Source organism: Macaca fascicularis, chromosome 18, assembly GCF_037993035.2.
Source record: "Macaca fascicularis isolate 582-1 chromosome 18, T2T-MFA8v1.1".
Lineage (NCBI taxonomy): Eukaryota > Metazoa > Chordata > Mammalia > Primates > Cercopithecidae > Macaca > Macaca fascicularis.
In genome coordinates, this window is record NC_088392.1 from 39702132 (window position 1) to 39719619 (window position 17488).

At 41.6% G+C, this 17488-nt stretch overlaps 1 protein-coding gene across 2 annotated transcripts in view; it reads left to right on the forward strand.

Moving 5' to 3' along the window:
* The window catches only part of MYO5B (myosin VB), a 395079-nt gene that overhangs the window by 148880 nt on the left and 228711 nt on the right, over nt 1-17488 (forward strand). The window contains exons 3-4 of one of the 2 annotated variants that reach the window (XM_005586729.4): nt 6438-6609; nt 9412-9556. In XM_005586729.4, coding sequence (XP_005586786.3) covers nt 6438-6609; nt 9412-9556 — 317 coding nt within the window. Of the gene's footprint in view, nt 1-6437; nt 6610-9411; nt 9557-17488 lie in introns of those variants that run through there. The other variant, XM_074022272.1, reaches the window with a different exon arrangement.

Sequence of the window (17488 nt, forward strand, 5' to 3'; positions counted from 1 at the left end):
GCTCTTCTCTTCCTCTGCCTGTTGACTGTCAGGCAGCATGTTGGTGTCAGTGTGACCTTAGAGAGCAGAGCCTCAGTACCAGCCAGTCTTACACACCTAGCATAAAAGAGAAATAAACATTTGCAGTATTAAGCCACTGAAGTTTCAGGGTTAATTTGCTACTTCCTCATGACTTAACTGAATTTCCTAATTGGGAAGGTTACATAAATCAGAGTATTTTATTTTTCAAGTAATTGAGTGCCTGTGTTGTGCTTCGTGGTGCAAGAGGAAGAATAAGAAGGTTCTCTTTAAGGAGAATAAGCTTTCTGGGGACTGGAGAAGATGGCGGTAAAACTTAAACACAGGACTATTAGAGAATGAGACACAGCAGAACAGTCATTAAATGTTTGTGTTTTTTTGTGCTTGTCTAGGAGATAGCATAAAACAACCTTTTAATGAATATTAAATAACCTAGAGCCACATGCTTGCTACTATAGTGAGGGTAAGTGGACTTCAGCTTTGAGGCTTCCTCTTACCTGGGAATAGAGTTTCCTGAACATTGTTTTTCTTCTAGGATAGCTGTTGTAATTTCACAAATGAGAAAACCCCTGCACCCATGCACCTAAGTTAGAAACGTTCAGTCAATGAAGTTGGAAGGACCCTTGAAGATTGCTGAAACTAGGCTTCCCATCTTACAATTAGGGAAACTGAGGTTCCTGGAAGTCAAGTGATGGGCTCAAGGCCTTGCAGAACTTGGGTTCAGTTTTTCTCAACTTTGGCTGTGCATTAGAAACCCCTGGGGAACTTAAAAGGCAAAGCCTAGGTTTCAGCCTGACTAATTAAATCAAAATCTTGGGATAGGATGTAGGTTATCTTTCTTAAAAGCTCTCCCAGGGATTCTAGTGTCCTGGGAGGGTTGAGAGCCGCTGCTTTATTTGATGGACCAGGACTTGAATACAGGGGTTAACTCCTTTTCGGTGCCATTTCCACCTCTGGATCAACACCAACTGCTTGCCAGTTGGTAACCCTGTTTTTACTAGCATATCTTTTTTTCTAGATCTTCTGGTTCCATGGGTAGATAATAAAAGCCAATTCTTTCTCCTCTTCTGTCCACTGTATGATTATTATTAGTTCCAAATATTTGGGAGTGTCATTCAAAGACGTTTTTATGATTATACCATCTTGCTGTTGTACTATGTAACACAGACATAGATTGAGGTATGGGAGAAGTTATCAGTGAATCAGACATTTCACTAAACTAATATTTTTTGAGCACCTACTAAGTAGTATAGAATCATAGGCCCACAGGGCTTAGAACAGTCTAGGCCAGCACTGCCAATAGAATATTGGCTGTGGTGAAATGTTCTGTATCTCAGTTGTCTAATGTGGCAGTCACTAGCTACATGTAGTTATTGGACCCTTAAAATGTGATGTGAAAGAAAATAAACTCTTAGAAGCCAGGATCGTGGTGGCTCACACCTGTAATCTCACACTTTGGGAGGCCAAGGTAGGTGGATCACCTGAAAGTTCTAGGCCAGCCTGGGCAACATGGCGAAACTCCGTCTCTACCAAAAATACAAAAATAAGCCAAGTGTGGTGGTACATACCTGTAGTCTGAGCTACTCGGGAGATTGAGGCAGGAGGATTGCTTGAGCTCAGGAGGTGGAGGTTGCAGCAAGTCAAGATTGTATCACTGCACTCCAGCCTGGGCAATAGAGCAAGACTCTGTCTCAAAAAGAAAAACTCTCAGGACCCCAAACTCACTGGGCCAAAGGGAGATTTAAGCCTGGGAACTGAGTCACGCAATACTGCTTTTCTTCTTTTCCCAAACAGCTGTAATTTTGCAGCCCTGTGTCATAGCCTCATCTGTAAGCTGTGCTCCCACAATGATAGAAGACCACATTATCTCCCCAGGTGGCTTTCCTCACAAATTGCTTACAAGGAAATTTCTTGAGTCCCTAAATCTTCCAGGGTACATATCACTCCTATAAACTAGGCCTACAAAACTGAGTTCTGTGGACTCTCACCATGACAATGTCAATTACCAGCTTATCTTCACAGGTACAGCACAAGGACAAGACCAGAAATCATCCCTCTGCCTACTCTGAGACAAATGCACAATGGACTTTTTCATTTTCTCTCTTTTCACATGTAAAATATGGATTTACTGAGGCTCATCAGAGCCTCACAAGAGTGTAACCATTTGTCTCACTGCTTACCCTCCTTCTCCCTCCCTTTTTTCCCCTTCTGCTTGCTCTTTCCCCTTTAAATACTGAAGTTCCCAACCCCCCTTGAAGTTTCCAAACCCCCCGGACAAAGCATAGGCTGCAGATGCTCATGAATCTTATATTTTTCCCTGCCTGCATCCTCAGCCTTGGCTAGACAAACCTCTGTTAATCGAGACCTGCCTCAGTCACTTTGTGTTAACAGTGGCTAGTGTGACTGAGAAACTAAGGTTTCAGTTGAATTTAATTTTATTAATTTCACTGAAATAGCCACATAGGGCTAGGAGCTACCCTCCTGGAGAGCTCAGGTATAGACCAGTTCCTACTCTAGGCCTCCTGCCACTCACACTTGTCTAGTCCTGCTTGTCAGACTGGGACCAATTGGGGACCTCCATCTGTTCCTGATTCCCGGCTCCTAGTTGCAGAAAGGAGCCAAGGTCCACTCTGAGTGGTGACAAAGCATTAATTTTGTGATAAGTGTTAACATTTAGCCTCCTTTTCACCTCTAAAGGCCCAGTTAATATGGAGTGGATGGAATCTTTTGTGCCAGAAAGTTCATGGCCCCGATCACTGTCATAAACACTTAGATGTCAAATAAAACCATGTTAGCTGTAAATGCCAGACACTAGCAGCAGTATTAGAATCAGATTCCTGTTATAGGAAAAAATTTGTTGTCAAGTCTCTCACTCCTTCCTTCCCTCTGGATGTGCACACACCCCAGAATCTGCAGCTTTGGCTGCTGAGCTTGCAGCCCCTCTTTTCTGCTGCTCTGGGCATTTTTACTCCTGATCAGTTTTACTGAAACCAATACCACTGCTTTATTTGTCGATGGTTTTCACAAAACTGCATGTGTGTTTGCCTCCACGTGCTTGGGGGAAGAGTCTTTTTTAAAAAAATATTTTTATTGCCATAGGTTTTTGGGGAACAGGTAGTATTTGGTTAGGTGAGTAAGTTCTTTAGTGGTGATTTGTGAGATTTGGTGCACCCATCTCCCAAGCAGTATACACTGAACCCAATTTTGTAGTCTTTTATCCCTCACCCCTTTTCCTCTAAGTCCCCAAAGTCCATTGTATCATTTTTATGCCTTCGCATCCTCATAGCTTAGCTCCTGCTTATGAATGAGAACATGCAATATTTGGTTTTCCATTCCTGAGTTACTTAGAATCTCCAATCCCATCTAGGTTGCTGCTAATGCCATTAAGTCATTCCTTTTTATGGCTGAGTAATAATTCCATTATATATATATAAACATATATAAATATGTATATAAAATATATAAAAAACATATACACACGCACACATATATATATATACACACCACAATTTCTTTATCCACTCATTGATTTGATAGACATTTGAGTTGGTTCCAAATTTTGGAATTGTGAATTGTGCTGCGATAAACATGCATGAGCAAGTATCTTTTTCATGTAATGACTCTTTTCCTCTGGGTAGATATACAGTAGTGGGATTGCTAGATCAAATGGTAGTTCTACTTTTACTTCTTTAAGGAATCTATATGCTATTTTCCATAATGGTTGTATTAGTTTCCATTCTTGGGGGGAGAGTTGAAGAGATTCATCTGAGAATCGAGAGGAGGCCAGCATTTCTGCCTCAGGAGTTGAAGCCATTGGGCTCAGGTCCCGGCTTTCTAATCTGAAAGAGGAGTGGCTGAGTGAGATGAGCTCTGTGGCTCTGCACCTGGCAGTCCCTGTGCTGCCTGCTGAGCTGGGTGCAGAGCCCGGAAGAGGAGGGCAGCTGTGCTCCCTCAGGTCTGGGGACATCTCCACCAAGGTGTCTTTGGGATGCTTTGTGAGGAGGGAGGTCTGATTAGAATCCTGGTGATACCACTAACAGTGGATGAAGAAGGCTGCCAACTCTAGAATTGAATGAAATAAAAATCAGCACTCTGACATTCTCCATTTCCCCCTGTTCCCACCTTGTGGAAATTTGTCTGCGTCATCTACGTGATAGTTAATGGTTCACTGGTTTCCTGTATAGACAAAGTTTAATATAAATAAAAAACCTTTTCACAAAAAAGAGCCTTGATTAATATGAAGAAAAAAACAGGGAACTGTATAAAGGAAATCCCACTAACAGAGATAACCAATGATATTTTGCATGGTCATTCATCTAGGCTTTAATACATTTTTAAATAAAGGGAATCCTCTTACACACTTTATTCCTATAGCATACTTTTTTTTTTTTTTTTAATTCAGAAGAATGCTATGAGCAGCTGCCTGACTGTCCCTGTAGTTTTTCTTTCACTGTCTATAGCTTCAATGAGAACATATCTTGGCTCACTCGTGAAATTATTTCATGAGACCAAGGAAGAAGAGTTCATCAATGAAAAAATTCTGATTTAGGTGTTGCCTGCTAAGATATAAACCTCCAGAGATAAACCAATCTGTTCCCACAAGTGGTGCACCTGTTTGTCTACCCTCTTCCTTGTTAGGGTCTTGTCAGTCTGATAATATAGCTGATAATCTTTTACTTGCATCTCTTTGGTTACTGATTAAGTTGAATAGTTTTTCATCTGTTCGTGTGTTATTTTGTGATTTGTATTCTAGGTACAATTTTCTGTTGGGGTGTTGGTTTTCTTTTGGATTTCTTATAACTCTTTGTATATTAAGATTAGGAATTCCATCATATAATGCAGAACCCCTGTCCCCTTTTCCCTTTTCCCATTTGACTTTGCAAATGGTAGGTTTTATGATAGGTTTAAAGTTTTAAATTACGGTCAAATTTATGAATATTTTCCTACATGTTTTTGGCTTTTACATAATTCTTCAAAAGTTCTTCCTTCCAAAACTTACACAAATATTTGCCCAGTTAAAAAAAATTTTTTTTTATGTTTGTTCTATCTAAACTTATTTTGGCAAGAGAGAAGAAGAATAAGAATACTGGCCTTTTTTTTTCCCTAAATGGCTAGCTAATTTACTTACCAATACTACTTGAAAAGATCCTTTTAACCTTTTATTTGCAATTTAACATTATAACATACAAATTTTCTCTATGTGCTTGTGTTTCTTCCTGTATCTACTACACTTGATTTATCTCCCTATCTTAGCATTTTCATTGCTGGGTTTATTAATATACCTTAAGATTTGATAACCAAGTCCCTCTAAAAATGGGGTGGGAGGAACATTGATATTTATATTATCTTAAAAATTGACTGTTACCCCAGTAAATGAGTCTGTGTCCATGGGATTTCCTAAAAGGTTTATGTAAAATAGAAATTCTTAAAATATGATCTAAAAGTCACCTGTATCAGAATAACTTGGGAATGTATTTTAAATTTCAGGTTCCTGAACCCTGCCTCAGAATTCCTGATAAGTAAGTTGGGCTCAGGAAACTTTTTATAAGCATCCCAGAAGATTTTTAAGAACAGTATAAGAATCTTAGCACTCAGATAAAACATGGTGAGCAGCAGCCAAGTTCCTCCTGTTTAAATGTTTAAAAACATCCCACGACCTTCTTATAAACTACCCATGTAGATGTACATGTGTGCATACAGGTACTGAGAGTTACAAATGTATCCTGTCAATGAACATTTTTGAGTACTTAATGTTGTCCAAGTGCTAGGAATACAAGGATAACACCTCGCATCTGAGATTTGACCTTAAAATGTGTAATCCTGCTCCCTGGTTATGCATATATATATATATCAAACTCCTAATATATTTTAGGTGAAAGCAAAATCACTGCCCTAAACGAACTTGCAGTTAGTTGGGGAGAAATATATGCACAAATGGTTCAACTTGAGGTCGCTTATAGAGGGCAGTTCATCAGATACAAGATGATCCAAATAAAAATGGTGTTGGTCAATGGGGGAGAGTATATGAAGCACCAGCAATAAATGGGGGCCAATCAAGGCAGTTTTTCTAGATGGAGGGAAAGAACAGCACTCCAATTGCAACTGAAATTAAAGAGTCAGTATTTTTCCCTTAAGAAGCAATAGAACACTCTCTTAGAACTGGTTATGTTTCCTGAGCTCTGTGTGTCAGTCTTCTATCTTAATATCGTGGGGTTATGTTACCAGCAAATTTTCCATCTGGACTGGTCTCCCATGGGAACACAAGTATTTTGTTCAGCTTGTCTTTCTTTAAAACATTATTTATCTTCATTAATTACTATCATGTTAAGATGGTGATTCCAGCTAAGAAGACAGGACATTGAATACAGACTTAATGCTTCATAACCATCTTTTTGTGTCTGCTACTTGCATGTCCTTAGATTCTGGAATACCCAATTGACGTACAACGCAACCAGCTGCCCTTCTTACGGAATCCAGATATCTTGGTGGGAGAAAATGACCTGACTGCCCTTAGCTATCTTCATGAGCCTGCAGTTTTGCATAATTTGAAGGTCCGTTTCCTGGAGTCCAACCATATCTACACTTACTGTGGTAAGTGGGGGGCATCTGTTGGCTGCATGTGTTGGAAAGTGCTTACTAGCTTTAGACTTGCTCAACTCAAATGCTTAGGAGTCCTCATTTCACTCTCATTTGTAAGTACCTCTCCTCTGAAACCCTTGAAAGGTTTGCAATCAGTGAATGTGGCTTAATTAGGCTGCCCCAGTCTCTGTGGGATGATTGGTGTTAATCATGGATCAACCAGGGAAGAAATGGGTCACACCATGTGGTGCGACTGGCTTAGCTCAGTCCTTGGAGTCCTGGGAGAGGAGTAAGCATAGCATCGTGCCTGAGCTAGGTGCCTGCTCTCAGCACCAAACCCTTGTTTTGTTTTGCCTTGTTTTATTTTCTGCTTGAAAAGCCTGCTTTTCTGTGATCTCACTTGCCTCTGTTTGTACTGACATAACACCCAATGAGTATTTGTCAAATTAGTGAGCAAAATGCATAACATACTTAAACAGTCCTGAAATTGTATTTGATTTTCTTAAAACTTCTCCTTTCCTATATTGCAAATTCTGTTCTCTCTCTCTTTTTAAAGAGTATTGCTAAGTGGCATAGCGAAAATAGAACCCTACAAACCGTTGTTTGAGAGGCAAATTGGGGATCTGGGTGGGGATTCCGGCTGCAGGGCTTCTTTGTGGGAGTCGCTCCTTTGTGGTCTTGTCCTGGGTGGGAACGCCTGGCACGTTCCCTCTGGTCTTGCTCATCGTCATAAGTGACACCTTGGGCACTCAGGGTTTTTCACTTTTATATTCCACTTTGGTTTGGAATTCGTAGTTTTAGCTACTAAGTTTTTCTTCCAGATTTCAGGAGCTGTCAATAGCAGGCTGATTCCAGTGCTTGAGAGCTGTGGTTTCCCAAAAGCTCCTTCACTCCAACTGCTGGTGGGAGTTTTATTTGAAACAAATTGACAATTATCAGAGCCTTTAATAAGATATTTACTTCAAAAAGAAGACTTTTAAAATTCGACTCCTATTTTAGGAGAAAAAGATAAGTGACCATCAGGTTCTGTTTTTAAAGGAATCCCCTCTAAGATGTCCTAGTGTCTATATGTATTTATCCAAATGGATCTTGACTCCTCCCGTTCAAGCTGTTCAGAGTGACTGAATGGCACAGAAGTCTGAGTCATCCAGGAAGCACTAGATGCTGCTCTGGAGGGGCCAGGATGTTTAAGGAAAACACGTGACTTCGGAGTGTGATACGGAATGTGAATTGCATGCTACATGAGTTAGAATCTTACAGAACTCTAATAACAAGCAGAACCTGTGAGGCTGTTCCTAAGAGGATTCTCCAAGTGATTAGTCACATTAGTGGAATTTATCAGGGTTCTGGGCCTTGTATTTTGGTCTTTTCAGGCAAACTTCTGTCAAGAGGACTTGAGTGTCTTTTTTACCCCTGGCCCTTTCTCCTTTATGTGGAATAATCTGGTTTATTACACTTCGCGTTCATAGCGTCTCTTTTCAGACACCAGAAGGGAGCACAATGTTGGAGACTTCCCATCTTAGCAGCCGCCCTTTCATTGCCTTCTCCTTCCCAAGTGACTAGAAAAGCTTCTGGTTTTTGTACCTCAGTCAATGGGTCTTCTGACATCCAGAATGTGATCTGATGGAAAAGAAAAAAGCATATCTCTGTCTTGTCTGAAAGATCAAATTCACACTTTTTTCTTTCTATAGGCTCAAATAACAACCTGCCTTACCCATTCATCAAAGATTATCTGAACCTTATAGCATTTCCTGATTTCTCAATCAACACGTATTTACTGAGTCCATCATTGCAGTGTATTCTTTAGGGGACACAAGGTGTAAGGGAAAAAAGTTGAGATGTGGTATAATAAAAAATAGCAAACATGCAGTGCTTACTATACAAGGCACTGGTCTTAAGTGTTCTTTTTTTTTTTTTTTTTTTTTTTTTTTTTAAGACAGGGCCTCACTCTGTCATCCAGGCTGGAGTACAGTGGTGCCATCATAGCTCACTGCAGTCTTAGACTCCTGGGCTTAAGCATTCCTCTCAGCCTCCTCGAGTAGCTGGGACTATAGGCCCATGCTACCATGCCCAGCTAGTACTTTTTTGTAGAGAAGAAGTCTCACTGTGTTAACCAGGCTGGTCTCGAACTCCTGGCCTCAAATGATCCTCCTGCCTCAGCATCCCAAAGTGCTGGGATTAGAGGCATGAGCCACCATGCCTGGCATTTTCCCTTGCACCATGCGTCGTTTTTCCTTAGGATGTCCCAGATAAATGCAGTTGTTATCTCCATTTTATATAACAGTTGAGGAAACTGAGGTACTGAGAAGTAATTGCCAAAAATAACATAGTTGGCTGAGCCAAGATTAGATCTCAAGATAGGTAAATTGTATTCTCTGTTCACAAGTTATTTGTATATTAGTTAAGATAACCAATATACAAATGAGAAAATGTATAATCCTTTCCCAGATTTTAGTTCCGAGATGGATTTTTAAGTCTCTCTAATATACACTGGTAGAATTTAATATCCTCTTCTCTCTGATCCTGGAACACCTTGCACATGTCTATTTTATGAACTCAATTTTAGCATTTGTGTGTGTGTGTGTGTGTGTGTGTGTGTATGTGTGTACGGGTGTATGCTTATTCCAGGTTGTAGGGTATTTGGAGACCTGAAGCACACAAATGAGCCTTGATTGAGCTGATTGATTGGTTAAGACTGGTTCTGCTGCCCTCTCATTCTTTGGTTTTTGGCGTGTGTATGAATGGGTGGTTGCCTTGAGCTGATGCTAGGTGTCTGCTGTGCTGTCGGAATCTGACCACCTTGTCTGTTTGCAGGTATTGTACTTGTTGCCATTAATCCTTATGAACAGTTGCCAATCTATGGACAAGATGTCATCTATGCCTACAGTGGCCAAAACATGGGAGACATGGACCCCCACATCTTTGCTGTGGCAGAAGAAGCCTACAAGCAGATGGCCAGGTGAGAATGTCCTCAGCCCAGAAGTCCTCCTCAGTAGTCAGTGAGCAGGAAGGGGAGTTTTTACCTTCCTCTGCAGCTGATGCTTACAATGAGTTAGTGAGACTGGGATTGAGGGAAACATCTTGGAAACAAAGCAGCCCAAATTCTATTACTTACCTCATTTCCTCATGCCTTTATCTTATTCTTCTGAACTTGAACATAGACTTGGAGAGCAGTGACTCTTTAGACTTATTTCACTTTTTTGAGCAATGGAATAAATCTCTTGCATTTCATCTCTCTTTGACTTCCTTTTGGCCCCTTTCCTCCCTTCATGGTATAATATAATTCATTTGATAGCATCTCCATTCACCTACCCCAGCCTGATCTACAGCTAGTCTCACTGAAGACTCCCTTTTGAAGAAACCAAGACTCCTTGACAACTTCTTGAGATGCCAAGCACTGGAGGGCAGAAACTGAAGTTTCAAACTGGCAGCTGTGCATAGTGGTTTGGGGTTTTTAGCCTGGAAGTGGAGCTCTGTTTAGGTATTTAAGTAGATCTTCTCCTTATTGCCGTTATTCTTTTCACCCTGAAAAATAGCAGGTCTGTTTGTCAGAAAATGGGTTGGGTGATGGGCTATAACTTCAGCATAAAGTAGGGAGAGAGAGCTTTATCAGTGTTTTGGGGGAAATGCAGTTCTCAGTTAATGCTAAAATGCTAGATTCTTTCAGCCAAGTTTTTCTCGTCACCTCTAGAGAACATTTTGTGGAGCTGGCAACATATAGCAAAGTCTTTTTGGAGAAGGAAAGCTATTTAGATTAACTTAGTAAAAGGAGTTAGTGATTTTTATAGGGGGAGAATCCCATTCTAGGTGGTCTGTGCTTCAGTGGATTGCAGGGTATCATTTTCATCCCAGCGAAAGTTTCCATGAGGGAAGACTTTTATGGGCGTCCATGCAGATTTATAGTGCTTTATTGCTGGCTGTAGAGATCAGTATATAAAAGGTCTGCTTCATTATAGATACTCAGTGATGTAATCAAAATAAGCACTGATTGGAGAGCTGAAAAATCTAATAGAATGATCTGTAACTATTTCTCCAAAGAGTGGAGCTAAAATTATTGCAACCTTTGACTTTTCTCTAAAACCAAATGAAAGACCACACACTATCTTAATCTGCTATCAGGGCTCAAGTAGAAGTCCCTTAGCTTGGCAACTCATTGACGTGCACCTCCTACTCAATTGTGTGTGGTTCAGAAGATTGTGTGGAGAGAAGAATGAGCATTAGCATGTTGCACAGTATGCAGCCTATGCATGAGTTTCTGTTGGAGGCCATGGGTATGGCACAGAGGAGGGAGGCCTGGGAACTGAACGGATTCTGTGCTTTGGAAGAATCTATTCACCCAAGTCTACATGCACTTCATGTGAGAACGGCAACACTCTTTCCTCCTTTAGAAGATGGTTTATTTATGGTTCTGAAACAGAAGGTGGGTGTGGCTTGGTTCTTACCATGCTCTACCATGCCAACAGCTCTGAAAACTCTCTAAGATTTGTCCTGCCATGACTGGCCTTCACATTTGGTTGCTTTCATCCCATTCTCTTAGCCATTGCACTTAGGCATGTCAGAAGTTTCCATTCTTCATCAAAGCTGCTTATGGACCACTGTAGGCTTGAGAATCTTTTAGCTTTCCATCCTGAGGAATCTTCTAGCTTTATCCAGCCTACAGACCCTCTTGACAAGATTCCTGTGTTCTTCCCTGCAATGCCTGAAGCTGAGTCCATGGTTATCCTACACTTGGGTTATTTCACTTGCTTGGGACCTTTGCACCCATTATGGGGAAGAGGATGTGTGGGAGTCTGGGGTGATAGTGGTGATACGGTCTTGCCCTAGGGCAATGAATTTAACAGTAGAGAGTTTGGATGTTAAAGCTGAACTGGGATCGCTTCCTTAAGGATTTTCTTGAAGGTTTTTAAAGTTTATACTTGTTTTACCACTGGGTCCCTAATTTTGCTGAAGTTCTTGTGCAATTTTTGCTTATGAACATACATTAGAAGTAGGAAGACCAGCACATGTGGCCACAGGGGAGAGTTTTTTTGTTTTTTGTTTTTTTTTTCTTTTTTGATATGGAGTTTTGCTCTTTCACTCAGGCTGGAGTGAAGTGGTATGATATCAGCTCACTGCAGCCTCTGCCCCCCGGGTTCAAGCAATTCTCCTGCCTCAGCCTCCTGAGTAACTGGGATTATAGGCGCGGGTAACCACACCTGGCTAATATTTGTATTTTTAGTAGAGATGGGGTTTCATCATGTTGGCCAGGCTGGTCTCGAACTTCTGACCTCAGGTAATCCACCCACCTCAGCCTCTCACAGTGTTAGGATTACAGGCGTGAGCCACCATGGCCATCCGAGAGCTATTTTTGAATTAGTTCTGTTGTCAGCAGCTCAGGGTTTCTGTTATTGATCTGAGAGGTACATTGGAAGCCTCAGCAGAATCTGTTGAGCCAAGAAATAAGGGTGACCCATTGGTTAGATGCAGGACAAGTTTTTGCTGTATTTCCTGTATGGGCCTTCTCTATCAGTTTTGAATACTAGAACACATTCGTTCAACAGTACCTGTCAACTGTGTTGTGCTTTTTCTGACTCATCAGTAGTCATTGAAATAATTATGTGGTTCAAGTAGCCATAGGCTAGCACAGTGTACTTTGAATTTGAGCCTTCCTAACAGCTGGGTGAAATGAAAGGTGTAAGAAACTAACATTAATAGTTTTCAGTCTTTGGAGATTACAGCTCAGGTGGCCTTGGACTCAATGATTCTCTTCATTCACCGGGGACTCGATTTTCTTTCTTGATGTGGCTCACACAGAGACTCTTGATGCTTTGAGTGGGTGGGGAGACTCTGTGAGAGCATGAGGGGCTAAGTATAGATCTTTATTCCCCCTCACACACACCCACCCACCAAGAGTTCCAGGAGAGAACTGCTAGTGCTTGGAGGAAAGTTAGAGGAGATATCAGTAAGAGAAGAGAATCGAATCGTTTCACTGGCCCTATCTCTGTCATATTTACCAAGTCTGGGCTTGAGGGTGAATACAGATTCACAGTGAAGAAAAAGGGGGTGTTAAAATCCTATGAAACATCAATCTGTCCACTGCATGAGAATCCTGTGAGGAAGGGGCTGACCTCCACTGCTTAGCTCTGTGCTTTCTACTCCTCCTTCCCCGTCTGAGACCCAGAAGGCCCACTCCCTCATTTTACTTTCCTCAACTTCAGCCTCAGGTCTTCCATCAAATCATTATCAGCAGATGTTTGTAAAGTATCAGTTATTCGATAGGCTGAATACTGGCCACTAGGAAATGTAAGACCTCACCCTGCTTCTTAAGGGCCTCACTGTCTGATGGGAGAGAGAAGACATACGTAGGCCAAGAAGCCTATAACTGCAGGAAGTATAAGTAGAAACTGTGCCACGGTGTCATTTAAATTGAGTTTGAAGATCTAATGTCACAGATCGTCCAAGAAAACTAGGATTTTTAGCTGGGTCTTGATGAATTGGTAGGATGCATAGAGTGAGAAGAGGGCCTCTAGGTGGATGGAGTAGTGGACCATGACCTCAGAAGTGGTGCATCAAAAGGTATCACAAAACCTCAAGATACTGCCTTACACTAGGATGTCTACAATCAAAGATACGATAACTAGTGTTGGCAAGGATGTGAAGAAATTTGAATTCTCACACACTGCTAGTGGGAATGTAAATTGTTGCAACTGCTGTGGCAAATAGTCTGATGGTTTTTCAAAAAGTAAAAAAAAAATCCCCCTATGACCCAGCAATTCCGTTCTTAGGTATGCACCCAAGAGAAATGAAAACACTTTTTTTTTTTTTGGTTTGTTTTTTGAGATGAGTTTCACTCTTGTTGCCTAGGCTGGAGTGCAATGGTGCAATCTCAGCTCACTGCAACCTCCGCCTCCCAGATTCAAGCAATTCTTCTGCCTCAGCCTCCCGAGTAGCTAGGATTACAGGCACCTGCCACCACACCCAGCTAATTTTTATATTTTTAGTAGAGACAGGGTTTTACCTTGTTGACCAGGCTGGTCTCGAACTCCTGACCTCAGGTGATCCACCTGCCTCGGCCTCCCAAAGTGCTGGGATTATAGGCGTGAGCCTCTGTGCCCAGCCTGGAAACACATATTTACACAAAAACTTAAACATGTTCTTAGCAGTGTTATTCACAATAGCCAAAAGGTGGAAACAACTTAAATGTTCATCACCAGACAAATGGATAAACCAAATGAGGAATATCCATACAATGGAATATTACTGGCCATAAAAGGGAACAGAGAACTGATACATGCTACCACAATGATAAACTTTGAAAATATGCTAAATCAAAGAAGCCAGATACAAAAGACCACGTGTTGTCTGATTCCATTTCTATAAAATGTCCAGAATGGGCAAATCTATAGAGACAGAAAGTAGATTTATAGTTGCCTAGGGCTGGAGTTTGAGGCAAAATGGAGAGTGATTTCTGAGAGGTATGTTTTTTGTTGGGGTGGTTTTGGGGGGATGATGAAGTGTTCTAAAAATTGGTTGTGCCGCTGGATGTACAACTCGGCAAATGTACTAAAAATCATAGAATTATACGCTGTAAATGAGTGAATTGTGTGTTCTGTGAATGATAATTTAATAAAGCTATTGTAAACAAAAAGACATGGTCAGAAGACTGTACCTAGGCAAGTTTAACCTGCATGGTGAATGGATCTGCAGGGGAGTTCTGGGCTGTGAAATTAGAAACAAGGTGAAGCCAGACTGTGGAGGCCTTTGCAGGCTGGGGTGAACTTCGGGGAAGAAGTGTTATTCTATTAACAGAGTACAAAGGTGGCCAAACGAGTTTGGGAAACCATGGATTAACCAAGTTAAACGTCTTCCTTTAAGGCAGAGCTTCTCAGAGCCTTTGTGTTGACACGCCTTCTGAGTTTCCAAGATAGGGATCCATTATGCTGGGTTTGCAAATCATATTTAGACACAAAACTATTTTCAAAGATTATTTCAAGGGACTAATGTTCTGTGCAACACTGTCTGGGAAATGCATAGAGCAATGGAGAAATTTTAGTGTCTTGGATAAGGAAATAATATGATATAAGAGATGTTCAAAGAAAATCTTTTCTCTGATGGGTCCTATTTCTTAATGATCCTTTTCTTCTCCATATTCCTGTACATTTCCAAGGATAAGAATACTTTCTCATGAGAAGCTTAGCTTGTTGTGGAAATAACTTATCTGTATCACGTGGATGAAAGGCAGGGAATTATAAAGTATGAGACTATGTGGCACAGTGTTATGTTCTATTTCTTTTATCTTCCATGCTTTACCCCAGGGCATGTAATTGGTGCTCAAGAAAGAATAGGAATAATTGACTCATTAATGCATTTAGTTCTCAGAGTTGCTGTCTGAGATTAGTTATCCCCACAATACAGATGAGGATAGAGACTTTTGGATGCTGAATAGTTCTCCAGGGTCATGAAAACAGTAACTGGGTACAGATGGAGTTCAGACCCTGTGTTTGCTGCACAGCTTCCTCCATTAGCTAAGAAAAATGGTACTACCTCCCTAAATGGGCAGAGATGGAACCCAGACCCAATCTGATTGCCCAATGCTTCCTGTATTAGCCAAGAAGGTGTTCTACTTCCCTTAATGGGTAGCAATGGAATTTAGACCCAATGTGTTTGCCCCAGAGCCTCCTGCATTAGCAAAGAAGCCCTACTGCCTCTCTAAATTTTGTCTGCTCAACCCCAGACAGTCTTGTCAGAACAGAGCAGATTCTGGTCCCCCAAGTAGCACTGAGGGGCAAAAGGGATAGATCTTTGTCCTTACAGTTTTGGTGTGTTTTCCAGCCTTGTTGGTGGGAGTGTGCCGTCTTATTTGGCTGGCCGTGTCTGATTGCTTTTTTGAGCCGTGTGTTTTATTTGTGCTGTTTCCCACCCACCTTCCCCACCCCCCCGCCCCGCTGCCCTGAAAGGGAGTGGGGACGCTGCAGAGCAAATCTGTTTGCTCAGGTAGCCAAGGTAATAGAGCACCCACATTCCCGTCTGTCTCTGCTGTGTTGCCAGCTGTGACTAATAATGAAAGATGAGATTGCTATTTCCTGGGGTCCAGGCAGGAGTGTGCAGCTCGGAAGCCTTTGGAGGGTGGGACTGGTGAGGAATGAAATGCATGCTTACCAGAGTGAGAGCCATCCTGGAGGACAGGGTTTGGAGCCCATGAGGGTGAGAGCCTATGCTTGACAAGGATAGGGATTCTAGTTAATGGTCCTGGTTGCGCTCTTGGAAGAGGGTCTCTTGCTCGACTTGGATCCCCATAAGTGTGAAGAGCATGTAGAGAATTTGATGGTCTTCCAGGGAAGCAATATGGAAATGAGTGTCCATAGTGAAAAACCCAAAAGTGTCCTTCTTTGGTAAACAGGAGGGAAGAGGTTGCAAGGCTGATCGTATGAGTGGAAGTGAGAGGCTGTCCTCTGTTGCCAGGACAACCCTTAGTGAACACATTGACTCCTCAGGGCAATGAGAAATTCCTGATTGTGGAAATACGTTGCAGAAAGGAAAGGGAGCGAGGAAGCTATGCATTTTCCATTTTTGGAGGTCAAAACAGTAATTAAAAATAGAATTGACAACTTTATCTTCCTAGTGATGGGGATGGAATACTCTGGGATGCATGAGAATAGACTCAGGACTTTTGCAATCACCTCCAGGCTACAGATTCTATTGAAATTGGATCTTTGGAAATATGTCTTTCAAAAAGAATTATACAGAGGTGACCTAAATCTTCATGTTGCTTTGAGATCAAGTGTTAAATAAAACGTCGGTTTCTTCCTTCAGTTTTGGCATAAGGTGTTTTGTTATTCTGGTTATTCACGGTTCGGGGAGGTTGGGGATGTGGAGTGCTTCCTAACTGAGCCTCAGGTTTTCAGTGAGAGAATGTCATGCTGATGTGAGTGTGGAGCCAGGTTTTTCCTGTACGTAGTGTGCTGTGCAGGAGTATGCAGGGGTTTGTCCCTGATAACCTCATGTCTCCCAACCTGCCATGTGTCCAGGGGTAAACTATCTGACCTCTGTGGTTCTCAGCATCTTCACACTTTGAGGAGAACATTGGCCTTGCCTCTGAGAGGAGCTTGGATCCAGTGAGAAGTCATGAAGAACCTTTGAAAGCTCTTGAGTGCTGTAAGACTTTGGGTATAGTTGTTACAGCTGACAGATTCATGGCCTATGGTTGAGTACAGTGAATAGTGGAGTCCCTGGGAAGGTCAGGGAGTAGGGAGCAATGACTGGGTGAATTTTATAGTAAAGTCTGAAACCAGGACTTCAGTCAGCCCTGAATTTTGGATGAAGTTTTCTTTCCTGTTCAATATAATTTCAAGTAAGGGTTCGTCAGAATTGCTTTAGGACAAGGTGTAAGAGATGCTCAAGAACACAGAAATGATTTTTAATCTCTTCTCTGGCATTGTCTCATTTCTTGAACATGCCCTGAGCATTCCACATTCAGATTCCTTCCTGGGATGTTCTGGGCTGTTCACCTGTCCCCGTTGTTCCCTGCTCACCTGGGTCTCTTGTTCTGTGACCTCCTGCACAGCCATGCCAGTGCACGCCTATCTTCCTCCCCTAGGGATGCTACAGCACTAAGGTTTTGTGAAATTGTTTTGATCCTTTTCAGTTTCTTAGATGGTATTATTGTTTGTGTCTACCTATCATATTCAAATTGCTAGTTTTACTGTTAAACTTTCTGAGTAGGGGAAAGTTATTTAAGTGTGCAGTGAATATGGCTAATGATGACATCCCTATTTTAAGAGAAATTGATAGTGAATGGTTATTGCCATCTTTTAAAATTGTGCGTTTAGGAAAGAATAGGAGAGGCCGTTTCCTTTGTCTGCCTTCTGTGACCCTGCAGAGGTCATAAATATTATTAAGAGTTGCGTATCTG